This window comes from Loxodonta africana, chromosome 6, assembly GCF_030014295.1.
Source record: "Loxodonta africana isolate mLoxAfr1 chromosome 6, mLoxAfr1.hap2, whole genome shotgun sequence".
Taxonomy (NCBI): domain Eukaryota; kingdom Metazoa; phylum Chordata; class Mammalia; order Proboscidea; family Elephantidae; genus Loxodonta; species Loxodonta africana.
In genome coordinates, this window is record NC_087347.1 from 39,179,570 (window position 1) to 39,207,254 (window position 27,685).

At 39.4% G+C, this 27,685-nt stretch overlaps 1 protein-coding gene across 3 annotated transcripts; it reads right to left on the reverse strand.

The window, feature by feature from the left end:
* Positions 1–249: 249 nt before the first annotated feature.
* FASTKD2 (FAST kinase domains 2) lies at positions 250–27,299 on the reverse strand. 3 transcript variants are annotated; one of them, XM_010602306.3, is made up of 12 exons: positions 26,796–27,299; positions 25,435–26,245; positions 21,492–21,595; positions 20,632–20,740; positions 20,226–20,349; positions 19,841–19,980; positions 18,525–18,697; positions 13,119–13,282; positions 11,938–12,153; positions 11,447–11,531; positions 9,648–9,762; positions 250–8,440 (listed from the first exon to the last, which is right to left on the reverse strand). In XM_010602306.3, exons 2-12 carry the CDS (start codon positions 26,176–26,178, stop codon positions 8,321–8,323), a joined length of 2,094 nt encoding a protein of 697 aa, XP_010600608.2. In that variant the 5' UTR covers positions 26,179–26,245; positions 26,796–27,299; the 3' UTR covers positions 250–8,320. The 3 variants fall into 3 exon arrangements, with proteins under 3 accessions (XP_010600608.2, XP_010600605.2, XP_023397829.2); XM_010602303.3 differs by having other exon boundaries at positions 26,904–26,976; XM_023542061.2 differs by lacking the exon at positions 9,648–9,762 and having other exon boundaries at positions 26,796–27,296.
* Between the last annotated feature and the right edge of the window lie 386 nt (positions 27,300–27,685).

The window sequence follows — 27,685 nt, forward strand, 5'->3', positions numbered from 1 at the left end:
CTTCCTTTCTCTCTTCCAGGATAATGTGGGTCCTAGTGTAAAAAATTGCCAGAGGTGGAATTGTAGAGTATGACAAGTGCAGAAGTACGGAGAAAGTTGGGTGCAAGGAGAACAAGCAGAAAACAAAGGCAGGTAGGTTGGCTTTTCCCTTCACCTGCCAGGGACGCCTCATCACTGTCTGGAGAACCCCTGTCTGGAGGGTAAGGTCACATGTAAAACCAGCTGGTATTGTACATGAGTGTTCCCCTCCCCCCCCAAAAAAACCATTGCCATCGTGTTGCTTCCAACTCATGGAGACCTTATAAGAGAGAGTAGAACTGCACCATAGGGTTTCCAAGGAGCAACTGGTGGTTTCTAACTGCCAGCCTTTTGGTTGGTTAACAACTAAATTCTTAACCACTGCACCACTAGGTCTCCATGGGATGTTCCTAGTGGGTCTTAAAAACCAAAGCCAGTTGCCATTGAGTCAATACCAACCCATGTGTGCATTAACCATTTGCACCTGCCAGGAACGCCTATTGGGTCTAAGTAACATGATATGTGTCTCTAACCTTGAGTGAAAGTCTTTAAAACAAAACTCAAAAACTTTTAAAGAAAGGTATTATGTGTTTTGGCTCTACAACATACATATATGCCTATATTATAATGTCTGTATCAATCAGGATTAGACACTGATAACAGAAACCACTTTAGTTTAAACAGAAAATGCTTGGATGTTAACTTCAGGACGTTCAGGTAAGACTCCCCATGCTTACAAGATGATTGGAATATCCAAAGGCTTTAGTATGGCTTTCTGGAATGACTTCCAGAATACCACCAGAGAACAGGCTGTCCAGAAGAGCTGCTATTCTTGCTGAAAACCCAGAAGCTGGAGAATCAGGAAGATGCTGCCTAACTGCTGGTTCTAGAGATATATTACCTTAGCCACAATTCCTATCAACAAAATGGATGTTCCATATTCTGGCACACCACACCCTGGGACCTCTGCTACTGCTATTGCAGAAAAAATCAAATGCTCCATGACTGTTTGCTGGCAGAGAGAGCAGAAGCATGGCCTCCATCTCACTCAGTCTTACTAATTTCAAGCAGGCACATCTGTTTGGAGGAAGCAAGTTACATATGAAATTCCATCTGTAAGGGAGTCTGGGAAATGTAGACTGGTTTCCCAGGCTCACTCATAGCACATCCAAATAACACACACAAATGAGTTGCATGCATGCCAAGAAACACCTATATCCTCTGCCTTCTAGGTAGCCACAAAGGGGCTGGGGAAGCCAGGGCTCATTAGCTGGTCACTTGCGGCTGCAAGCAGCCACATCTAGGGAACCTCTGAAGGCAGCCCAGGAAGTGAGGTCTGACAGTGCACACCCTAAGGACAAAGAGTACCAGAGGTATCTGGTCCTCACTGCTTTGCTGTGATGTGTTGTTGCCATGTGTCTGAGCTGAGAATGCCCTTGACAGCTGGAACATCTACGTAAGCAGCCTGATGCAGAGTGTGCCACTGACCATCGTGGATAAGGAACCGTCTAAAACCAAAACCGAACCCAGTGCCATCAAGTCGATTCTGACTCATAGCGACCTTACAGGACAGAGTAGAATTGCCCCATAGAGTTTCCAAGGAGCGCCTGGCAGATCTGAACTGCCGACCCATTGGTTAGTAGCTGTAGCACTTAACCACTATGCCACCAGGGTTTCCAAGGAACCCTCTAGTTGCTGGATAATTTCATGTTCCAGGGGGTAAGGAGCAGCCAGCTGGGAACGGGGGTTGCTGAAGCCCAGGTGCCCATAGGTACAGCTCCAGATGGATGCAAATAATTCTGTTTTACAGATGCTTATGTCTATTTGGGAGCTCTGGCAGCGTAGTGGTTAAGGGCTACGGCTGCTAACCAAAAGGTCGGCAGTTTGAATCCACCAGGCGCAACCTGGAAACTCTATGGGGGCAGTTTTATTCTGTCCTATAGGGTCACTATGAGTCAGAATCGACTCGACCACAACAGGGTTCGCTTGGTTTTTTTTTGGTGTCTATTTGCATAGAGACATCCAAGCTAGTTGCAAGGTTCACACATGTGCTCTAACACGTGCACATTCTATACATCAGAACTTCATCATTACTTTAAAATACTTCACTATGAAAAATTCAATTGCTTTTGCGATCCATTTGTACTATTGCAAAAAATATCAACATTACATGAGTCAATGACAGAAAACGAGGTGCTGTTAGGCTCTAGATATAAATTTTCAATTTTTCAAGTTTTTCAAATGGTTTTAAATTGCATCATAAGCTACTTTTATAAATAAAGTTTCTTGTCAATATTGACTATCAAGAATTTGAAGAGCTTGTCATTAAAATGCCTTGATCAAGTATTGCATGTAGTCATTTCAAGCATACAGCTTGGCATTTAATAGTTATTTCTAGACAGCAAGATCTACCTTCTTATTAAAAAATCTAACAAAATACATGAAAATTTTATGCAAAATCAATATTTAATCTCTTCCTTAATATTAATATTTGGATTTTTCTGATTTTATTTTTTCTAATATAAAGACAATTTTTTCTACCAATCCCCAAATAGACACCCCAAACGCTCTCTAGCTTAATGTTATGGAAATACTATCATTTTCTATGTGCACCATGATGTGAAAAAGGTAGAGGAGTTGAAGTGGAGTAGATGAGCCAATTTGCTATCTATGTCACAGTACCACATATACAATGTTACATAGTCAATCTAAGAAAATTATTTACTTTCTGTAATACTAACATTCTAGGCAGAGGATAATACTCTTGGCTCCTTTACTTTTTAAAATCTAGTTATCAGAATTTACCACTTGAACCTCTACCACTGTTCCATCCCATAAACACCTGGAAAGAAATAATTCTTAGACCACAGTCTCCTTTTGTACATTGCCAAATCTGAAAACCCAACTCAGTGACCTCTTTCCTCTCTAACTGCCTCTTATCTTCGGGTTTGAGCCTTGCCATATGCCAGGCTATCTTTTAGCATGCAATCAATGCCATCTTCTCTCTCCAACAAGACTGTAAGTTCCTTGAGAAGGCCTCTGTCTTCACTTCTTTACGTTTTGCCAGAGTTCTTGGTACATATTAAGCTCATAGTGGTTATCATTGATTGCTAAAATGCTATTTGGGGAATCAAACATTAGAAATTGATTGGGATAAACTAATAATTTGTTTTTTTATTGTAAAAGTAATACATATTCATTTCTGAAATATGAAAAAAGTATAAAGAAAATTGAAATCACTCTCAATTCAGAAATACCAGAATTTACTCAAATACCACTTTCCACCTTTTTATGACTTTACTTCCTATCTTTTCATGCCTTTCTGTGCATCATTTAAATGGTACTGTTTTTAAAAAACTAAACTTGAATCCCAGTATATATAGCTGATATTGATTTTCTCATTTAATATGAGATCTTCCTGTTGCTAGGTGTATTATGGCTCATTCACATATTTTAAAAATATTAAAATGTCTTAGAACAGTGCTCTCAAACTTTAATAAGCATAGAAAACACCTGGGAATACTGTTAAAATACAAGTTCTGGTTCAGCAAGTCTGAAATGGGTCTCAAGACTGTGTATTTCTGACAAGCTTCTGAGTAGCAAGGTCTTAGAAAATAACGATGTAATTAGCTATTCTATTAACGACAAACGCTTTAGTTTCCGTTTGGCTTTTATGACATGAAAATATCATATTAACAAGGTGATGAGCATCCTTGCACATATGTAGGAATAATGGAAATACTTATCAAATGTATACTATGTAACAGGCACACACATTATTAAAAATCTAACTCCTGGGTCAATGTCGACAGGTAGCATTTTCTAGACTCTGGATATATACAGCCAAAGGGCATTCCATAGCGACAGAAAGCAAACCAGTGGTTTCTCGGGGATGGAGGAAGAAAGGGCTTCTTATTAACAAGATTAAAAAAAAAATGTATCTGTAAATTTTATACAAAATCAATATTTAATATCTTCCTTAATACTTTGGGTTTTACTGATTTAATTTTTTGTTATAATAAACTTTTATAGGGCAGAAACTTTTAAGGGTGATGAATATGTTGATTGTAGTGGTGGCTTTATGGCTATATAAACACATCAGGGAAACCCTGGTGGGGTAGTGGTTAAGAGCTACTACTACTAACCGAAATGTCGGCAGTTCAAATCTACCAGGCACTCCTTGGAAACTCTGTGGGGCAGTTCTACTCTGTTCTATAGGGTTGCCATGAGTCGGAATCGACGTGACGGCAGTGGGTTTGGTTATACATGTCAAAACTTATCAAATTATACACTTTAAATATATGCATTTATTGTACGTCAATTATACCTCAGTAAAACCAAACTCATTGCCGTCGATTTTGACTCACAGCAACCCTATACCCTATTTTTAAAAATACAGGGGAAGGGGAAGAGCCACAAAGTACATTCCAAAAAGGTTGTGTTAATTTACATTCTACCAGCAGCAAACGCAAATGCCTGTTTCACTGCACCTTTGTCAGTACTGTAGGTCTTAAAGGAAAAAAAGAAAAGCTCTGTAAGTTTGAAAGGCAAAAATAACTCCTTTTGAATGCACATGTCTTTACTAGTTGAATTTCTTTCATGTTGATAAGCTCATGTTCTTTGTCCACTTATTTTTTTTTTGTAATGTTCATATGTTTCTTATCAAATTGTAGGAGCTTTATAGGTACATATTTGTCATAAATGGGCTACTTTTTCCCCTTGGGTTTGATCTTTACCTTTATATATTGATATATATCCAAGTATATTTTTTGATGTACTTATAACTTGAATACCGCATTTTTACGCAAATAACATGCACATTACATGTTTTTTGCCAACTGTGCAACCTCCTAGCTATTTTTCTAAGTGAGTTATGCTACACATTATATGTGTGGGCACATTATTTGCAAAATATACAGTAGACATTTTGAAGAAGTTCAAGAATCCGAAATAAACTATATCTTAGCATTGCTCCAAACATGTACAAACAAAAAAAGCCCAAAGTCAGAACACAGAACTAGACATAAAAATCACTGAAGTCTTTCACAATCACCTAATTTCTTTCACGAGTTGGCTGACTTACTACCATTAAGACTATATCACAAGCAAGCTATAGACATAAACATGTCAACTTATACTTTTCATATTCACTCTTTTAGTTACTTATGCAGTAAAATAAGTTAATTTCATCCTTTTTAAAATAGAGATAGTGGTACTAAGACATAAAATATTTTGGGATTTGCAGATTTGTGATTTATAAACTCCCAATTTTTGCTTATTTATCATTCCTTTCTCATTGTGTGAGATGGGGACATGAGTTTTTGTTGTTGAGCATTGAATACAAGAATATGTTTACATACTTTCCTGGAGTGGGAAGTAAAGGTTTATATTCATAATCCTGAGAAGACTTATATATTATCACTTAAAACAAACTGCTTCCCACCACACTACACCCTGAATCTCAAAGCAATGAAGAAAGCTAACACTAGTGATATGGTCAAACAGGAAGGTCTTTATCTGCCATGTCAACTGGTACAAACTCAAGAAAATTATTACCCCAAAAGTTGGTTTTAAGTATTCATAAATGTGACTAAACCATCCAGTCCTTTGAATACGGATCCTAATTAGCCACTAGAAGAAGCTGATACACACTTAACATTTAAAGCATGTACCTTACTTTTTATAATGGAATATTTTCATCTCATGTTCTAAAATTCGTAAAGGTTAAATCACTTGGCCAAGTACACCAAACGAGATGATGCCCAATCTGGAACCAGAATCCAGATGTCCTGGAACACAAGCTGAAGAGCTGCAGAAGATGAAACAATGTGGAAATCAGTGATGTAGCTGACACTTCAGAAAAATCAGATTCTTCAAGCCTTAACTTCCTTGTCCATAAAATGAGGTAGATGTATACTGAAGGATCACTAAATGTCCTTCCAGCTCTTTTTCTAAATGTAGGTGGGATAAAACCTAAAACCTCTAACGGCTGCGATTATATTGCTGGAGCTCTTTTTTGCCAATGTGGAGGTCCTCAACTTTCTCTTAAGCTCAGCTTCAAACTCAGCCCTATCATCTTACTATCTGTGTAGCCTTGGGCAAATAACTTAATCCTATCAGAGATGAAGTTAGGTAAGGTGTGCGTCAGGGTTGTATTCTTTCACCATACTTATTTAATCTGTATGCTGAACAAATAATACGAGAAGCTGGGCTATATGAAAAAGAATGGGGCATCAAGATTGGAGGAAGACTCATTAACAACCTGCATTAGGCAGATGACACAACCTTGCTTGCTGAAATTGAGGAGGACTTGAAGCACTTACTAATGAAGATCAAAGACCACAGCCTTCAGTATGGATTACACCTCAACATAAAGAAAACAAAAATTCTCACAACTGGACCAATAAGCAACATCATGATAAACGGAGAAAAGACTGAAGTTGTCAAGGATTTCATTTTTCTTGGATCCACAATCAACAGCCATGGAAGCAGCAGTCAAGAAATCAAGAGGCATTGCATTGGGCAAATCTGCTGCAAAGGACCTCATCAAAGTGTTGAAGAGCAAAGACGTCACCCTGAAGATTAAGGTGTGCCTGACCCAAGCCATGGCATTTTCAATTGCATCATATGCATGTGAAAGCTGGACAATGAATAGGGAAGACCGAAGAAGAGCTGACACCTTTGAATTGTGGTGTTGGCGAAGAATATCGAATACGCTGTGGACTGCCTAAAGAATGAGCAAACCTGTCTTAGAAGTACAACCAGAATGCTCCTTAGAAGCAAGGATGGCGAGACTGCATCTTACATACTTTGGACACGTTGTCGGGAGGGATCAGTCCCTGGAGAAGGGCATCAGGCTTGGCAGAGTACAGGGTCAGCGGAAAAGAGGAAGACCTTCAATGAGGTGGAATGATACAGTGGCTGCAACAATGAGCTCAAGCATAACGATTGCGAGGATGGCGCACGACCGGGCAGTGTTTCGTTCTGTTGTGCATAGGGTCACTATGAGTCGGAACCGACCTGAGGGCACCTAACGACAACAACACTAGAGATGAGGAAATGAAGGCCCAGAGAGAATCCTATTAGTAGCTACACCTCAAAGAGTTGTTAAGATCATGAGAAGAGATAACCCATGTGAATACTTAGCAGCGCCTGGCACACAGTAAGGTGCTGGATAACTGCAGACCTGGTACTTGGGGGTAGATGAGTTATCAGTTTACATGGCACCCATACTGAAGGTTTTATAAGGGACCATGCCTATTTGTTAGTGTATCCTCAGAGGCTGAACTAATAGGTAGGTAGGTATATAGCAAACAATTATTTGAACAAAACAATAAACAACATAATTGAAAAACTGTTTTGAGGCCTGACTCACAACACAGTTGAGCTATGTATTTAATTGAAAAGACTTCATGAAATAGTGGGAAGGGTAAAGGGGAAGAAAGTTAAGAAAAAGGAATGACCTCAACAACTGCAAGAGTTACAACAGTAGCAACCAACAGCCTATCAGTTGTAATAAACTTAGATTCCTTGCCATCTATGTGTTGTCTCATCTGTGTTTCTGAAATGATGGCCCAGGAACAACCTTCAACAGCATCACTTACAGGTACTTGCTACAAACGCAGTGCCAGATCCTCACCCTAAACCCAGGATTCTACATTTTCGACCTGCTACCCAGCAACTCGACGGCACTGGGTGGTTCTGGGTACCCAGCTAATGGAAACCCTGGTGGCATAGTGGTTAAGTGCTACCGCTGCTAACCAAAAGGTCAGTGGTTCGAATCCACCAGGCGCTCCTCGGAAACTATGGGACAGTTCTACTCTGGCCTACAGGGTTGCCATGAGTCAGAATCGACTCGACGGCAATGGGTTTGGTTTGGTTTGGTTTTTTACCCAGCTAATTCTTACACACTCCACAATTTGAGAATCTGGGACAACTGCTATCTGGCTAAGGCTTGAAAGCGATTTGGAGGTATGGCCCTTAAGTTATCTTAAACTAGCTCATAAAGGAGTGTAAAAATGCAGATACCAAACACGAGGACTTCCCTGGTGACCCATGGCAACTAAGAAACCATTTTCAGTGTATCAAAGCTAACGAGAAAAAGTAAAACGAACAGCTCACTGATTCATCAAATATGCAGGCACCAGATGGAATATATGTGGTTCTGAAAATTTTTTTTTGCATATTCTAAAATGCCAGCAGCAACATTTCTTCATTCTTAAAGCGACGTTAACAGTGAACTGAAGGAACACTTTATTATGGTGAGCAGTCAGGTGGATTCCATGGAAAACTAGTCTTCACTTTAATGTGCGCTTTGCGAAATTACATCAGCAGTAGGAAGGGCTTCAGTTGAATAGATTTTAGTCTTCAAAAATGTGACTGCATCCTTCATCTCCAGTTTTGCAATCTCCCAAGTATTGACCTTGCCAAAGAAAGAGGAAAACAATCAGTTTGCAAGAACATAATGACACATAAAATAAAACCTAGTTTAGAGATCCAAGCATAGTAAAGTGACACAAGTCGACTGCTTTTTAAAAGCAAACATTACCTTATAATTACTCATATTTTAATGGCCTAATTATACCACATGCCAGGGTTCCAGAAAGCTCTAAGACTGTAACGTTATAAAGACCTTAAAAGTCCTCTAAATGGCGCAAAAATTTCTTCTTTCTTGGGAGAAGCTAGCCAATGTCTTAAACAGTAGTCCATTAAGAGAAAGGGGCCATCTTAACCTCAGTAATCCATGTGTAATCCACTTTCAGACACTGAAGTACCACGATGGGAGACTGGAATGTTTATATTTCACATTAAGTGCAGGAGCAAATGAGTGGCATCCCTCCAGATTCCAATACTAGCATAAAGATAAATTTATTTGTAAGGTTCTTGCTACATACATAGACATCTGGAGAGGCTATTCAAGGAAAGCTGTAGTGGTCAGAGTGAAAATAAAGCACAAGGAATAGGAAGAATCACCCTCTTAGAGTATCAAGCTTTTCTGGGTAACAAACATCCTAGAACAGCCTCACACTGGCCCATGAAAGCAAAGCTTTAATTAAACATCTTTTCTTTCCTTTCTCAAGGTAACCTGGAAATAGATATGGTTTCGTGAGTCTTAAGTTAAGCAAAAAAAAAAAAAAAGTATGATTTACTTTCTTCCTCTAAGCAAAAAAGACTAAAAAATGACAAAATATAAATTCCTTACCTAGTAAATGACAGCAATCATTTTAGTGGAAAGCAAACTATGTACCATGAATGTTCTTTTTCAGAAAAAAATCTGCTAAAACACGTATTCCAAAACTGCTGACAATTCCTCACAACTCCTAGTAACCGATTCAGCTGCAACATTTCTGGGAACTAAATGCCAAGGAGCCCTGGAGGAGCAGTGGGTAAGAAGTCACCTACTGACCTAAAGGTCGGCTGTTCAAACCTACCAGCCATTCTGAGGGAGAAAGATGTGGCAATCTGCTTCCATAAAGATTACGGCCTTGGAAACCCTACGGGACAGTTCAGCTCTGTCCTATAAGGTTGCTATGAATCAGGATCAACTCGATGGCATAGGGGTTTGCTTTTTTTCTTTATTATTAATATATTAGTAACTAAACGATATTTCACTTGCATTTGTTTCTTACCAAGATCACATGAAAGCCCATTGTATTTAAATGCCGCATTTTCATGGCAAGTAATCCTCTTGGGTGGGTTGAATTCAAACAATAACTAGATCTACGAACGCACAGTATAGCTACTCTGAAAATGAAATTGAACAATACAAGAAAAGTCACTAATGAGATTACCATTTACAATCAAGCAGCATTCCTATTCTTCCGTTTCAAAATTGACCTCTCCACTGACTGCATTCCTTACCATTCCTCACAACCGTATTCTTTCACTTCCATATAAAGCCTACTTCATAAACCAAAAGCCTATCACAATGCTTTACACACAATAGTTATCCCTCACCCATCTTTAAGGATGGCCACGGTTTTGATGACAAAAATTTTCAGATATGAATGCACACATCTTTAGGCTTTCTTTTGCAGCGCTGATCAATGATCTGAATATGGTTACTTAAACTATTGGTACAAGTACTGGTGTAGATAATACCCAATAGTAAATGCTTGTCTTGTACATATTGTCTCATGTACAGGGAACAGCATTTAAACACCAGAAAACTTGGAAATACCAGAATAGAGAGACCAAATACAAGAAGAAAGCCCTTACAGAAACAGCAAGACTGCTAAAAAGATAAAATCCATATCTGTAACAAAGATGTGGATGGCATCATTTGTTTTTACATTGTTCCTGTCCTTCTGGAAATTTTAAGTTCATTGAGAGGAAAAAAACCCAAAACAAACATTAGTATCTTTACTGTCTTCCTCTATACTCTGTTATCTTAGATAACATAAGAGAAATTTTATATTTTTAAAGGAATGCTCCGATTCATCACTTTTTCTCAGTCCTTTATGTTGAGAACTACTATGTTATTTTATTATGCCAGAAAAGTGGAGTATCTGCAAAAGAAAAGCGATCTTCAAAAGGAGTCAGAGAGAAAGCCTTTACTGACGGGAAAAGAGTAACATGGGTAGAGAAGACAGTAGTTGAAAAAGATGGTTAAGGAACAAGCTAGGTAGATTCAGAAAGGGGTAAAAATTACAGAACTCTATGTGAACAGGAAGGAACAGGCAGATAAGAATCTGAACTCCTACAGAACTTTTTCAATACTTCTTGCTATCCTATTTATGTGCATGTCTTTTGTGCAATGGAGATATAAATCCCTTCAGGTCAGGTCCCATGACTGATTCACCTTTGTATGCCCCACAGAGCTGAGCAGTCTTTCCACAAAGGCTGACTGAACAGGAAGTATGGGCAATAATTACATGATCTTATGCATCTACTTAAAGAACAGGCCATTCACGCATGTTATAACATCACATTTTTCCAGAGATACTCTATGTGTAGTGTGTGAGTCAATGATACAGTTTAAGATCCACACACGGTAGAGGTTAACTAAAAAGCTAAATTTGCTCTATCTTTGGAAAGGTCCTGGTGGTAAAACAAAAGATTTATTGGGTATCCAGTTATTGTAAAAGCCTCAAGTCTGCATGATCACTATTATATTATCTTGTCAAACTTTACCCTGCACGGATAGTTTCCATTATGTTAACACTGCTTTATTGAACTGTTTAGCTTCAAAACCTAATAGAAAAAACAATGCCCATTTCATTTAATGACCCAATTCCTGTCTAATGCTTTCAGCCACAGAGCCCACATTTACTCCTAAGAAATAAAAAAAGTGGAAGAGAAATCTCATGGTGTATTATAAGCTCCATACAAACATAAGGTCTTACTATTATTACTGCTATTTAATACAGAGTCTTTTAGAATTAAGGTTTAACTTCAGAAAGCCCACAAATGAGTATATTTAGGCAACCTTTGCATATTTGCAGCAGATACCCCATCCACGTCAGAAGATGGAAGCACTTGACTCCTATTAGCATCCATTTTAATTTCAAAATCTGAAAGAAGAGAGTTAATATTAATTTTCCAAGCATTGCTCAAAGTGATTTCTTTTTCAAAACATACAATGGTATAATACTACCACCAATAATAATAATGGCAGCAGTTAAAATACACTGATGGCTTGCTATGTGCCAGACAATAGTCTATGGGTTTTACCTGTAGGCTTTCATTAATTCATCACAAAAACCCTATGAGGTGGGTACTATTATTATTGCCATTTGACAGATAAGGAAGCTGAGGCTGGTTAAGTGTCTAAGGTCTCAGTACTGGTAAGTAGTAGAGTGAGAATCCAAACCCAGGCAGTCCAGCTCTAGGATGGATGCTCTTAACCACTACTCTAAACTCTTCTAATATTTTGTCCGGAAATAAATAAATAAAATAAAATCATATAAAGTCGCATACCGATATGATAATTATGTGGCAACTGTACATCTTTTGAGAAGCATCCTTCCCCTCCCAGGAGGCTACTTAGCACCTCCTCAACCTTTGCATCTGGACGCACTGGTGCTGCCAGCCCTTGTGGCAGTGATAGGTCCATGGGCTTGTGGTAAGGAGTATCATCAAGTTCCAGGCAAGTATCCAAAAGATGAAGCTTGGAAACATTTCCCTCCACATCACCTAAAAAGGAAAAAACAAAGTATATTTATATTACCTTTCCTTAATTACTTAAGGAACCTATCGTCACATTTTACAAATTGTATTAATACACCTATACTTCTAGTTACATGTTTCTTATCAGGAGGAATCTCTATATAACTCCCTAGTCCCCAGTATTTAGATCAATGCCTTGCACTTGGTAACTGTTTAAAGGTTTAAGATATCTTTAGAGATGATTCAGTCTAAACCCCTCATTGTAGAGATGAGGAAATGTCCAGAAATGTTAAAAGGTCTCTTGATTAGTTAATGGCAAAGTTGGGACTAGAAACCAGGTCTCCTGACTCATGGTTCAAGGCTGCTGCCCCACACTGCACTGCTTGAAAAATCAGCACATGGTATTGATTCTGTACATAAGTAAAAAAAAAAAGTTAACTACTTTATTCTCAGAACATCAAATTTTGTATATCTACCCTGAAATTGTTTTTTCCTTATTAAAGACCCAAGCTCAACAATTAATTTGGTTCAACAAGTAAATAAATTCATTAATTTGAATTAAGAAACTATTTGGTTTCTTTGATCTAACAGGCTGTGAGCCCTCATTCCAGGCCATGAGTGACCAAGTATTTACAGCTGCAAAAGTTGGCTGAAAGTGGCTTCCAAATGTGACATGAAAGGATTAGGAAATGCAAACACCTCTGATACAGGCATAAAGAACAACTTCTAACACTGAGCTTCTGTCACTAAATAAAAGAAATGATGTTCATATGTTCCTTATTCTTTCCTTCTGTGTGTATAATGTCATTAAGGGAGGCTCCATAGATTAGGTAGCTCCAGGCACTGAACAATAACTTCACCATGATTGGTCCCTTCATTGTAACATCTACTCTGCACTTTGTAGCTAACACTGCTCTGGCAAAAACCTCATTCAGATGCACAAGGTAGCTACTGGTAGTGGTTTGTTTTGGTCATGGAAATTGACATCTTACCTGTCATCAGCAGCTCATTGATGACGTCCTTTTGGAGAAGCTGATCAACAGCTGCCAGGGGAAAATGGTTCATCAAGCAAAACGAGCGCACACCATACAACAGATCTTCAGAAGAGATCTGGGGAAGATAACCAGTCAGAGCACCAGCCATAACATCTAGGAACCTTCAGGGGAACAAACGAAAGCCAGTTTTCAAACATAAATAGAAGATAAGGTCATGGTAGAGCTGGTAAGGTGCCATAGACCTAATGACTATAAGGAGTTCAAAGAAAAGAGATTTAAAAAAATCAGGCTTGCAAATAAGTATCCGCATATTGTTCCAGACAGGTGGGTTAAGTGTATGTGCTCAATAAATGCTGGCTATTGGTATGTGTGTTGGAGCCCTGGTGGCACGGTTGTTAAGGACTTGCCTGCTAACCAAAAGGCTGGCAGTTCGAATCCACCAGTCACTCCACAGGAGAAAGATGTGGCAGTGTTTTCATAAAGACAACAAGCTTGGAAACCCTATGGGGCAATTCTACTGTCCTATAGGGTCACTAGGAGTCAGAATCGACTTTATGGCAACAGTTTTGGTTTTGGGTTTACTGCCGTATGTCTTGATCAGAGCAAATGCTTTAAAAGCTTTAACTCTTTAGTTCCCATTACAATTCTACGGAGTAGGCATTATTATCCTCAGAATAAAGATACGTAAACAGGTTCAGAGAGGACACAGAGCCAGGAAGTAGCAGAGACAACACTGGAACCCAAGTCATCAAGCTCCAGAGACCACCCTTTGAACCATTATTTTAGATTTGTATCACGATATGTCTATACGGCCTGGAACACCACTGCTGTTGTATAACCAATTAAAATTCTTTAGCCATCAATACTCTGGGTTAAAAGAACTGCAAGACTGGTCTTACCACACAGAGCTGGTACTATGAGGATAAAAAGTAGTGAAACATAGATGAAGAGGGGGAAGCTCAAAATTAAGTGAGGTCACCTGCCCTGATTGGTACCACCAATTAATGGCACAGATATCCTTTCAATCCAAGTTGGTCTGACTGCCAGGGTATATGTTATATATCATTACATGAAGAAAAAATGAAGTATACGCAAAGTGGTCACTGGGTGCTAAAAATAGTAATGCACTTCACTACCAGCCGAAAGATCAGCGGTGCAAACCCAACCAGAGGTGCTGCAGAAGACAGGCCTGGCGATCTGATGCCGCAAGGTCACAGCCTTGAAAATCATATGGAGCAGCTCTCTCTGCACACATGGGGGTTGCCATGAGTCAGGAGTGACTCAACGGCAACTAATAACAACAACAAATGTGCAAAGTACTGTGATAGCAACGAGGATGGAAAGTGGACAAAGTAGCTTTTAGAATGAGTAGAATTTCAGTAGGTGGGAAATATGAGAGAGAGGAACATCACCTGAAACTGAGCAAAGAAATGGAGGCTGAAAGTACATGGTATTCGCACGACGGTGAGTAACTATTAAGGCTGAGGAACAGGGCAGTGATTTTCAGGCAAGCGGCAGATATGCTCTGAGGGTAAGTCCTTATTGCTGATGAGACTGTAAAAGGGAATGTTTAACTGGCAGCTGCCATGGGCAGGGGCAAGTGGCTGTGTGGGGGCGAGGAGGGGTGGTAAGCCAAATACAACAGGTGGAGTTACATGGGAATGGAAAAAATATAACAGAGCCTAGAGATAATAGTAAGGCAGCCCTTATTAAGCTGATAACTGACTACCTCTGGGGTCAGCAGCCAGAAAGGGCATGGCTGCAGGTGACTAAGTCTGGAGCCTGGGTGGGGATCGCCTCTCCTGTGTTCCCCTGCCCCACGCCTTCTGCTGTCCCTTGTGCTTCAGCAACTCCAAACTGCTTGTAGTTCCCTGCACACGCTCTGCTGTTAATTTTCTCCACGCCTCGCATATAGAATCCATTTTGCTCAGAATGTTCTTCCCTGCTCATCTTCTCCTGGTTAACTCCTATCTGTCCATCTTTTAAGGTCAGCTCAGGCACCATCTCTTCCAGGCAGCACTCCCTGACTCTCCACTTCATCAGGTTAAGTCCTTCCCGTTTCCGTATCCTGTACAAAATTCTATCGCTCCAGTTTTCATGCTATATTTAATCACCAATTTATGTGTCTACCTTTCCCATTACACAGAATCTTCTCGCATGAAGCACTGTGTCTTATTCATTTTCGTCCTAAGCGCCCAGGTAGTTTGGTAGATGTTTGCTAAGTGTTAGATGAGGAAGACAGGAGGAGGAGACTGTTAGTGAAAAAGGATGAGTCAAGAACAAGGAGCTGACAACATGATGGACATAATTAATGTCACTGAACTGCACATGTAAATAAAGGTTTTTGAAAGTGGCAAATATTTTGTTACCTATATTTTACCACAATTAAGAAAAAAAAAAAAAGGACAATGAGCTGAGTTCTAGAATTATTGAACTTGAGACACTTGTGGGATGTCCAGGGACTATACGTAATCCACGGTGAGGTCTGGGTTCAGGAGCACACTGATGACCAGGGATGCAAATCTGGGAGTTATCCATAGGATGGGAAGTACAGGTCAGGACAAGAAGACCCAAGGACTGAAATGACACAGGTTAAATGTTAAATGTTTTCTTCCTTGGATTTCAAACCCAGGAAGATACTCTGGATTTAGCACTCCTCCCACCCCCCTGCAACAGGCCATCACATGAAGTGGAATCTAATTAATGTACAGTATGTGGATATACAATGTGCTAAGCCAAATTTTCTACCACTTTGCTACCTAATTCACCTTTTCTAGTCAATTTTCTTTCCAAACCAAAACAAACAAACAAACCAACCCATTGCCGTCGAGTTGATTCTGACTCAAAGCAACCCTACAGGACAGAGTAGAGCTGCCCCATAGGGTTTCCAAGGACCAGGTGGTATATTTGAACTGCCGACCTTTTGGTTAGCAGTAGAGCTCTAGAGTCACTAGAGTCCAGATGCTTTGAATTAACCTGCTTCCAAAACCTTTGCCATTCCAGCCCAAGAGGCCATCTTCCTTCTCTATAAAGCACTGATTTGGTACTTGCCACTTACTGCCTTCCTCTGGACATACACTACTTGCCTCCTTACCTGGTCTAGAAAAGATAAGGGAACACAAACTCCTTTTTTTATAGTTCTTGGAGTAACAAATTCAGGCCACCACACATCTGTCAGCATTCAGGAGAGTCTCACTGATTAGTCGTGATCTACAATCACACTCTCATTGCTCTGTTTCTCCAAAGGAGAAATGCTGAGGTGAAGGGTTAAGGGTTATATCAAAGTTTCTCAACTTCACCACTATTAGCATTTTGGCCTGGATTGTTCTTTGTTGCAGGGGGCTGTCCTGTGCATTGCAGGGTGTTTAGCAGCATCCCTGGTTCTACCCACTAAATGCCAATATCAGCTATAATCCCTACCCCTAGTCATGCCCCTGGGAGGCAAAAACACCCCCGTTGAGAACCACTGGGTTAAATGAAAGCAGAGAAGAGAGACAAAAAGACAGGGTTCATGATTCTCCTCCTGCGCTGGTTCTGCTGCTGATGTGTCTGACTGAATCTTCCAACCTTATGTGGCTACGTTAAAATATAACAAGGTTAAAATTGTTAAATTGTTCAAATATAACAATTTTATCAGACCAAGTTATCTCTCAGACTGCCTGGTGTTAGGTTAAAAACTCCCTAACCAACCAGTGTTTGTTCTCCTACTCGTATGAAATCTGTCTGGCTGTTTTCCAGAGCTGTAGTAACCACTCGGGTTGACAGTATTGGTCTAGTAAGTACAGGAGATACATAGAAGCCAGCTCCGTAGGAAAACCAAGCCAAAGGAGTAGGGAAGGCTTTATGTTGGGGACATTTTTCAATCTTTGTTAAATACCTACTCTGTGCCAGGCCCTGTGCTAAGTTCTAGTGATAATGAGAATCTGGGTCTGATTCTGGAGAACTTTCCCACTGCCTGGCAGAGACACTTGTTGGCAAATAATTACAGTTATGCAGTTGAGGCTACGTCAGAGGTTTGTATGCATCATGACAAGCACAGGGGCTCTGATGGAGACAATTTGGGAAGGTACAGAAAACATGGTATGAGCTGAGTTTTACAGATGGCGTATTGGTTCAAAGGAGAGGAAAGTGAGCTGCTGCTTTTTAAAGTCTGCCCACCACCACTTCTTTGATTAATTGCCTCAAAGGTTGGGCATGTGACCCAAAACTCAGCCAGAGTGTCTCTTTTGGAAGTCGGAATCTTGAGTGACTACCACAGGGACAGAAGGCAGTTGGAGTCGAGTCATTTGAAGGCTTGTGAATTCTTACCACTGAAACCCTCAGAGCTGCCCTAGTCTGTCCCTCCAAGACCTTTGTGACCCACACTTTAGTTTTTTCTACTCTAGTCTATACTGCAAACAGTTCTATAGTGTTTTCTGTGTGCCAGACATTGTTTCAAGAACTTAGCACAGGCTAACTCATTTAATCCACACAACAACCCAATGTGACTCACCTGCTACACACCCATTGCCATCAAGTCGATTCCGACTCATAGCAACCCTATAGGACAGAGTAGAACTACCTGAGTTTTCAATGAGCACCTAGTGAATTCGAACTGCTGATCTTTTGATTAGCGGATGTAGGTACTACACCACCAGGGTTTCCCCAGTGTGACTAGAAATAATTGATATCCCTGTTTAATAGATGAAGAAACTGAGGCACAGGGATGATAAGTAACTTGCCAAAAGTCAAGCAGCTAATGAATGGCAGAGCTGGGATTCAAACCTAAGCAAGCTGTCCCAGATTCTGTGCTTTTAATTATTCTTCTAACAAGTGACATTTTGTATGTGTTTCTGTTTTTCAATGAACCCTAACTGTTAGAGAAAGAGAGGAAAGATGTTCTAGGTGGAAGGCAGGGGTGTGAAAGCACATGGCATGCATGACAAATAAAACCCAAAACCGAACCCACTGCCGTCGAGTTGATTCCGACTCACAGCGACCCTACAGAACAGGGTAGAACTGCCCCATAGAGTTTCCAAGGAAAGCTAGTAAAAATGCATGGTTGTGGTTAAAACAAAAAGATTAGAAAGCAGGAGCCTGGACCCAAATGAATAGTTAGGGCCCAAACTGAGCTGTCAACTCTGGAGCTACAGGAGTTAAGTTTAGACTGTTTGAAATGAAAACTCTTACAGTGAATTAACAAATATCTCATAAACCCATAGCAAGACCAGGAAAAGCCAAAGGAAAATAAAATAAAATTCTGTTTACCTTCAGGAGTGAGTAGGAATACTATGTTTTATTTCTTGACATGGAGGATGGCTACGGATGTATTCACTGGTGATAGCTCATTGTGCTTATGATTTGTAATCTTTTCTATACACTATGTGATGCAGCCAGAAAAAGTACAAAAGAACAAGTACATACTCTTTGTTCGGGCATTTGTCAAAGTGATTGAGTGAAGAATACACATGGAGAATAGCGAGAGTGCTTTTCATGTTTAAGAATTCGGGTTCGTTTACTACTTTCTTCATAAACAAGTCCATCAAATCAACAGGTCGAAAGCCAAAAGTTTCAAATAAAATGAGGAGTAAGAGAACCTTGAAAAAAGAGAGAATTGAGGGGAAAAACTCTTTAAAAATTATAGCATGCTAATAGTAATTTTTTTTAAATCTCAAAAAATTCAAATACCAATGGAACTATCCTGATCAACAAAATATTCCTTAAAAAGGAACAATTTTTTCTCACAAAATCTGTTCCATTAATTCTTGAACCATTATCAAGTTAATAAGCAACCTCTTTTTATAAGCTAGGAACCAAAATATATAAAGGTTTCCATACTCTATTTCATTTAAAAATAAATCCTTTCCTACCCGCTTTTCCTACACCAGATCAGAAATTTGCCTTTAAACAGACCTTTTCCAAAGTTTTTCACAATGACTGACTCAATCTTGAACTGCTGCCTCCCCAAACCTAGATACTTTCTAGATTCAAATATATAAGAGATAACTCAAAAATTCTATATTAATTTCTACAAATGAGAAGGAGTTAAAATATTGTAAGAAAAAGAAACTTTCCAGTTCACCTTCTATTTCCCTCTTGGTCCCTCTCACTAACATGATTATTTCTTCTTCCAAAATCAATTGCCATGGTAAACTAAATAGTCAGCTTCCTCGCCATAGTACATTGAACCTAGAAATCTACAATTTTTGCCACTTACTTCATAGCAAACCATTTTTACCAGATGTTTCCTTTGGATGTTCGTGCTGCTAACACAGACCTGAATATAAAGACTTTTAGTCTAGAGGAAACAGGCCAACGTTCCATGAAATGAAACTAGAAATGATCATTAAGTAGTAGCATTTTATTTTTCAAAAAGAAAAAGTCTGTCACATCGCCCGTTTTTATTGTTCTAAATCTAACTGGAAAAAAGTGGAAATACAAAAATAATGCTAAATACATAACCAAATGCCATACAACCTTCTGAAAAAGAAATAGAAGAACCAACTTTTCACGATGAAATTCTTTTTTTTCAGATAGAAAGATGGTCAGAAGATTAAACAGTATAGTAACAAGTATCCCCAGACAGAAATAAGGAGCTAGTTTTAAAGTCAATTTAGCAGTAGAATATTTTTGGTATCTTAGCTTCTATAAAGCAAAAGGGGAAATAAGTAGAATGCTAAGTGAATCAGTATGCTTCATGAAAGTTTCTGAGGCTCACTCTAAACTGTTAACACACTCACTTGTTTCAGCTTCCAGATGTCAAAAGTTGAAGCCACATAATCTGCTATTCCCTTTAAGAGATCTAAATTACGGTATTGGAGGTCTTTGCAGGACCGCAGTATGCTGAACAGTATCTTAAAAGGGCATCCATGGATATTATCTTTAAAAATGAGTTAAATAAACAAAAATTACTAGGCGGTTTTGAATGTAAGACTCAAGGTGCTCAATATTTTTTGTTTCTTTAGAAAAAATAGCATTACATTTTATTTAAAAAAAAGCCACAGGCAAAAATAAAATTTAGATGTAACCATATCATCAGATATTTTCATACCAAAACTTTTAAAATAAATACAGTCCAAACCCATAGGTCACATGTTATAAATCATAAAAGAAAAATCCCCTTACCTATGACCATCTTACTGCATTCATTCAAGAGTATAATAGAGCGGTGATTCATGGCAGCTAGTACCTCAAACATGTGCTGGCTATTCAAAATAGAAAATCTGTCTAATTCTCTCAAGGCTTTCATCTAAAGAAAAACAAACAAATTTATCATTTGTGGCAAAATAAACTTTGATTTTTAAATAAAAAAGGATAAAGGTTGAGCAAAATGAGTCTGACGAATAGATACACACACAGATAAATATATTTATATACACAGATAAACACAAATCTATTATTTCACTTTAGCAAAACTAAACCTAAAAGCACAGCAATGTCCTCATAAAAATCGACTTTAGGAAGTGATAGCAGGTCACAAGAAATATCTTCTCAAATCTCACCCACTGGAGAAAATTCAGGAGGCATTTACCTCCAGTTTCTTCTTAAGAGCAGTTGGTGCATCTTTTCCAATACATCTCATCACAGTTTGTAACGTGAAGACATGTTCTATTTTCCAAACTTGCTGATCAACTAGCAGCCTGTCATCAAACACAATAAACATTCCAATTCTAGAATCTTAGAACCAGAAATCTTAAAAGTTCAGCTCCTACTTCTTATAGGCAAGTAACATGAAGCCCATAGAAATGAAGCAATCTGCCTGCCCAAGGGGGTATTAAGCAGTTAAAGATCCAGAACCAGTCTAGCACTGCTTCCTCCTGTATTATTCTGTTGTCTTTATCAATGAACAAATGATACAAAAAAAAAAAAAAAAAACCAGTGCTGTCAAGTCAATTCTGACTCATAACAAATGATATCAGGTGATTATAGTAAGATACCCTAATGCGGAGGCAATAAAAAAAGAATTATTATTCTCACTGACCTATATTAGATCAGTTGCATCAATTTTATAAATTATAAAATTCAAATTACTTTTCAAGCCCACCCAGTGTCATGTGCCCAGATAACCTTTATGAATGGAATGTACATGCCAATTCTCCTTCCACCCCACACCAGTAATATGTTTTAAGATAAATTTAGATCTCAATTTTACCCAAACCTTTTTAATTTTTTTTTTTAAATGGTGGACCCTGAAAGAAGTATTGTTTTCAGCTTTACATAATTTTGAGTCAAGTTTTTAAGTTTAATAAGGTATTAGGTTAAAGAGTATAACTACTAACAAAGCCCCCTACCCGTCCCCCCGCAAAAAAGCAGTTCAGTTTTCATCTCAGTTCTTTACTCTGGATATGAGGGGAACAGAGAAAAACAGATGAAGTCTAAGAGAGTTCTTACCGCAATCCTGCTCGAAGAATGTCCACATTCTTACACGGCTCCATTACCTCTAAAACAGCTGACAAAGCTGAAAAGCACTTCTCATCACACTCATTGATACGTTCCTAATAAAATATAATTACGAGCATCACAGGTGATGAGCCCACAGTAGACTATCTCAGCCAAGGCAAAACTACTGAACTGATGCTTTCAATTAAAGCATTAAGTATCAAGCCAATAATTCATATAGAGTCAGTCCACAATAAACAGCATCTTTGGGAAATGGGATGTAACACCTAAGTGAATTTTCCAAATAACAGATGCCTATCCTTACATGGAAACGCTTACATGCATCAACACTTTCTTACACTCCTCATTATCACTGAAGATCCATTTGATATTGATCATATTACTCTGCTTCTGAAATAACTTTCATCAAACATTATTTTTACTTCTTAGAACTTGAAAACAAGCATAAATGCAGTAATATCGAGTATAATGAGACAGAGTTATTTGCCCTTTCCTAAAGACTCTTAGATGGCTATGCCCTTACAATCTCCCTATATCCTTTCCTGAGTACAAGGTTCTAACCTCCGTTGTGATTCTTCTGAGTCACATCTGCTTCCATGTTTTACCACCACTATCTGTATCTCAAGGAGCGCTGGTGGCACAGTGATTAACTATATGGCTACTAACCAAAAGGTCAGCAATTTGAACCCATCAGTCACTCCATGGGAGAAAGATGTAGCAGTCTGCTTCCATAAAGATTATAGCGTCGGAAACCCTGTGGGGCAGTTCCATTCTGTCCTATGGAGTCGCTATGAGTCAAAATGACGATGACAAGTTTGGTTTTAGTTTTTTGGGTCTGGATCTCAAGAGCTCCAAGCACCACAGTGCCTTGGATCAAGATCTAATTTACCCACCGCCATTGAGTCAATTTCGACTCATAGCAACCCTACAGGACAAAGTAGAACTGCCCCATAGAGTTTCCAAGGAGCGTCTGGTGGATTCAAATTGCCAACCTCTTGGTTAGCAGCCATAGCACTTAACCACTACGCCACCAGGGTTTCCAAGATCTAATTTAGACTCCAGAAATGGCAATAGGCATAATTTAGAAAGTAAATGCACCCACTCCTCACTTATCCACATGGTTAGGTTCCAAAGACCAGGCAGTTACATGAAAATTGGCATTATGTAAAAATGGAGGATAACCCATCAGATCACAAAATGGAAGATGACTACATCATTGCATAACTGCCAGATTACATAATTACAAAACTGCCAAACCACTGAGAAGCACGACTCAGCCAAACTGACACATAACCTTAACCATCACAGCCAGCATTACTCTCGCCTTTCACCTTGCTTTTGTTACTGCCAGTAGTACATCATTAAAGTGCAAATTAGTTGGATAGTGGATTTTTATTACTGCCATAAATGCAAAATGTTGGATAACAAGATAATCAATAAGGAAGTAGTAGGTTAGTAGCGAAACAGCTTACCTAGTACTCTACAATTTAACTATAGTTACTCTATATACGTCACCAGAGTAGTTGTGATTATATCCGAAGAAACTTAGGCTGAAAGAGGTATGCTATTTTGCTAAAATTACATGACTAACAAGTCATAAAACTCTGAGTCAGAAATAGGTAATAAAAAATGGATAAGGTTAGAAGAGGGAAAAAAAAGTCTCATTCCCATGGGAGTGTTTCCATAACAATTTATAGCGTTCCATCAATATCTGCTGTGAAAGAAGACTACTTGGCTATGCGAAGAACATATTCATTGACAGTACACTGTCCTTTCATCTCTAGCTAAATTGTCTTCATGATACTCCAACAGCTTACTGAGACACAAGTGTAAATACAGATATTCTTACTCTACTGTCCACTACTCATACTTCACTAATGCAGATGCTATGCTGACATCTGTCCAAAATCTAGTAAGAGCATCATTGACCAGGTAAAGTAACTTACCATAATTACTTTTAAATAACTACATATGGAACTAATACTCAGTCTACCAAATAAATACTAATTCTTGGTTGAGGAGGGTAATGTTATAAAGCTGAGAATACTCATACAGCTATAAATTCAATCCATGAATTCTCTGCCTGGATACAATATATGTCAGATCATGCTCAGGAAATTCCTGTTTTAAAAAATTATTTAATTATGATCATTGAGCTGAGGTGTCTGAGCTGTCCACTCTTAAATCATAAGTGATTATTTTAATAAAATAATGCTTTCTTCATCACATCTGGGGCCATTTCAAGGATATCAAATGGGCCTTATCTGAAACCAAAAGTACCTCCCCTCCATTCAATTTCACCCTTCCTCCAATTCATTTTTCTTTCGTTCAGTGATCAAAAATACAAATTTAGCATGCCGATCCTTTGATTAAAAATCTTTCAATGGGTCTCCACTGCCTACAGGATAAATCCAAACTCCTTAGTCAGGCATAAGAGGCTCCTTTAATTCAGTCCCTATTTTTCCAGCCTCATGTCTTGCCAATAGTCCCTCATGCCTGTCTCCTGAGCACCACACAAACATCCTCCCTTCCCTCACCTCTCAATATACACAACCCCATCATTCTGTACTTCAGCCACACTGAGCTACTTTCACCTCCCCAAACTTGCCAAACTTTTTCATCGCCTTGAAACACCATCCTCTTCACTATCAATCCTTTCACAAACTGCTGGTCACCGTTGGACTCCACTTAGACATCATCTCTCACTGGGCTTGAATCCCAGTTCTATCCTGTACTATATGGTTGTTCACTCACTCAACAAATATTTATCAAGCATCTACAAATAATGACACTAACAGGTATGTGACCTTGTGAAAGTCACTAACTTTCTAAGCCTCAGTTTCTTAGTAAGATAAGAGTGATAATGCCTACTTTAAAAGGCTATACCAGTAAAAGACCAAAATACAAAAATCAGCTGTGTTTCTATACACCAGCAATGAACAACTTGAAGCACTGGTAGAAGCACTTCGCCAATTCCCTATATACCTAACAGTACATGAAAAGTAGGATAAAGACATTGGCAGACAATCTGAATCTCAGCTCTGCCACTTACTGTGCGACCTCAGCCAAGTTGCTTAACATCACTAAGTCTCAGTTTCCTTGTCTGCAAAATAAAGTAACATCAACCTTGAAAGACTGTGGAGAGGATCAAGTAAGATTATATGAGTAGAGGGCCTAGATACTCAGCAAATATTAGTTCCCTTCCCTTCTCTCTTTTCTTCAACTACCTAACCTTTCCTTACATAATTTGCATCTTTCCTGATTTCAGCCTCTTCACTACCACACAATCTTCGAAAAGGAAAATAAATGTAAATAAAAAATATATTTCCACAGTAAAAAGGAAGGAAAAATCTAGCTAACTTAAGGTTCCTGAATCATACAACACACATGCAGAAATAAATATAAAAGGAACTACAATTCCATTGACAGTCTCTTTCAAGGAGGCGAAATCTCTTTCCACTCCCGCCCCCCCCATTCTTTGAAGATACACCAAACAGAGTAATCAAAAAAACCAACCCCGTTTCCATCTGAGTTGACTCTGACTCATAGCGACCCTAGAGGACAAACTACAGGTAGAACTGCCCCACAGGGTTTCCAAAGCTGTAATCTTTACAGGGTCAGCAAAAAAGAGGAAGACCCTCAACGAGATGGATTGACGTAATGGCTGCAACGATGGGCTCAAGCACAATAATGACAGGACCTGGCAGTGTTTCGTTCTGTTGTACACAGGGTGGCTATGAGTCAGAACCACCTTGACTGGACCTAAAAACAACGACAACAATCTTTACGGAAGCAGACTACCACATCTTTCTCCCTGGAGTGACTGGTGGGTTCAAACCACTGACCTTTCAGTTAGCACCGGGCACTTAACCACTGCACTACCAGGGTTCCTTAAACAGAGTAAAAGGAAGTTGAATTCTCCTTTTGATTTTACCTGGACCACCCTCAGTGAAGTCTGTACCAGCAGAGTATTCTGAGGGATTCCAAGTTTCACCATAGCTCGAAGACTGAACAGGAGGCTGTCATAGTGCATGATCTTGGCTTCTCTCAACATGTGTTCACACAGCTGGTTAAATGCAGGGTGGTTAAACATCAGTTGTTTTTCAAAGCGTCTCTGGTCTTCCGATATCCTTTTGGCAATTGTCCACATTGCTGTGAAATACTTACTACTAGGAAAGGTAGGCGCTTTTGAAAATGCATCTAATACATCACTCAGGGAATTACACTCCTGAGACAGTTTCCTAAAGGTTATAGGGGTTGGTTTTGCTTCCTTGATGAGAACATCTTCATTGGAGACCTCATGATGAAAGTTTATTTTCTTCAATCCATCATCAGATGTACCAACAGAGGCAAAAAAGTGTTTTGAGTCAAAGGACAGTCTTCTAGGACAAAGTAATCTGTCAACTGTAGGGACTGTTACAGTGCATATGCCGTTTGTTTGAAAGCCATCATCTCCTGATTTAAAAATCAGTACATTCTGAAAGAGACATCTAACAGATGAATGCATTCTATTATCAAAGTCATTTAAAAAAAGGCTTCTTCGGTTCCAGTTTGCATGAACAATTTTTGGTCTGCAAAATCCCAAAAGATCTACTAGCCTCACAGTTCTTCTGCTTGCTGGAACTAAAGTGCTGAATTGCCTGAACTTCCATAAAAAGCAACCTGTTTTGTTATTCATTTTGCTATCCAATGAAATACTTTCAAAGCACTTCTCCCAGTGAGAGAGAACACAAGCAGTCGTTTTCCTGTAGAGAAAGGAGTAAAAAATTAAAGCAAAACTTTTGCTTAAAGAAATGAGATGCATTTAACAGAGACTAATACGGGAACCTATCGAGCCATTAAAGATTTAGATTAAAATGGTAAAACCATTTTACCACTACGGGCTTCCTCCCCTTCTACCACAATGTGCACACCGTTTTAAAGCAGACAGGTTACTATGGAAGTAGCCGATCTTTAAAAAAAAAGTTTATTTCCGGTGGAAAAGTTTTCCAAAAAGCTTCCTCTGCAAGAGGGATATTATTTTAGCACTACCTTGGAGATGTCTTCAATGAAAATAAAGGGCTTAACATTGATGGATACTTTTTAACATGAGGATTTAGCAACGGCCGAACCCTCACTATTAAATACAGAGATTTGGTCAAGCAGGATGGCTCAGAAGAGAAAACAGAAAACGAATGCGATGTTGGCAGGTGGTCTGCGTTTGAGCGGGAGGTTAAGACCAGCCAGCCTCACCAGCGCCCAAAGACAGTTCAAGAGCCCCGTCCTACGGAAACTGTGCCGCCAGCACTAACCCACCTAAACTTAGTGTCAGACGACTTCTGAGACCTTTCTCTGCAGGGCAAGATATTTAGAGTGGGGGGTACTGACAACTGCCCCGCCTATGCTCGTCCTTCACTCACTCACGTTAGGTCAGAGCCCCAGTCTCTCTGCAGGCGCAGTCATGACGGCGCCCCAGCAAACTGCGCGTATCGCGAGATTTTACGGATCCCTTCATAGGTCAAAACTGTGTACTCGCAACTGTTGAAGAACTTACCCAAAGGAGTGAAAGTCTAACCGAAAAAATAACGGTAGTTTTCTTGAATGCAGAAATAGGGAAAGGGTAAACCATCAAGCTCATGAAGGGAATGTATGTCTGTGCATGTACCCCAACGTAACCCCATCAAGTCATAACTCTCCACACCTAACTCCTGCTAGGCTTCAGATCCCGCGGTCAGTTTCAGAGTGCGACTGCGCCCTGCCGTGGTGGTATGGTTGCCTGGAAACCCTGACGCCTCAGTCCCTGCGTCTGAGTCTTGGCGATGGCTAAATTCGTGCTTGCTGGTGAGTGATCCCGGCTTCCGCCCACAGATAGCTCCAAACGCCGACAGCAGCTCACCTCTCATGACCACTTCGCAATGATTTTAACTGGCTTCTACTCTACCACTCCAGTCTCTCTACTAACGGCCGTATGCATTCTTATGCATTTATTTATCCGGCGGTGACTGTGTGCCAAGCGCTGTTAGGCACTGGGGATAAGATGGGGGAGAGGACATAGGCCCTGCCTTCGAGGAGTTTTCAGTCTCATGGGATTCAGAATCATGTAAACAAGTAATTTTGATACAATGTGATTAATGCTGATGGGGATGTGCACCGTCCTCTGGGAGCGTAGATGAAAAAACCCGTTGCCAATGAAGTTGATTCCGACT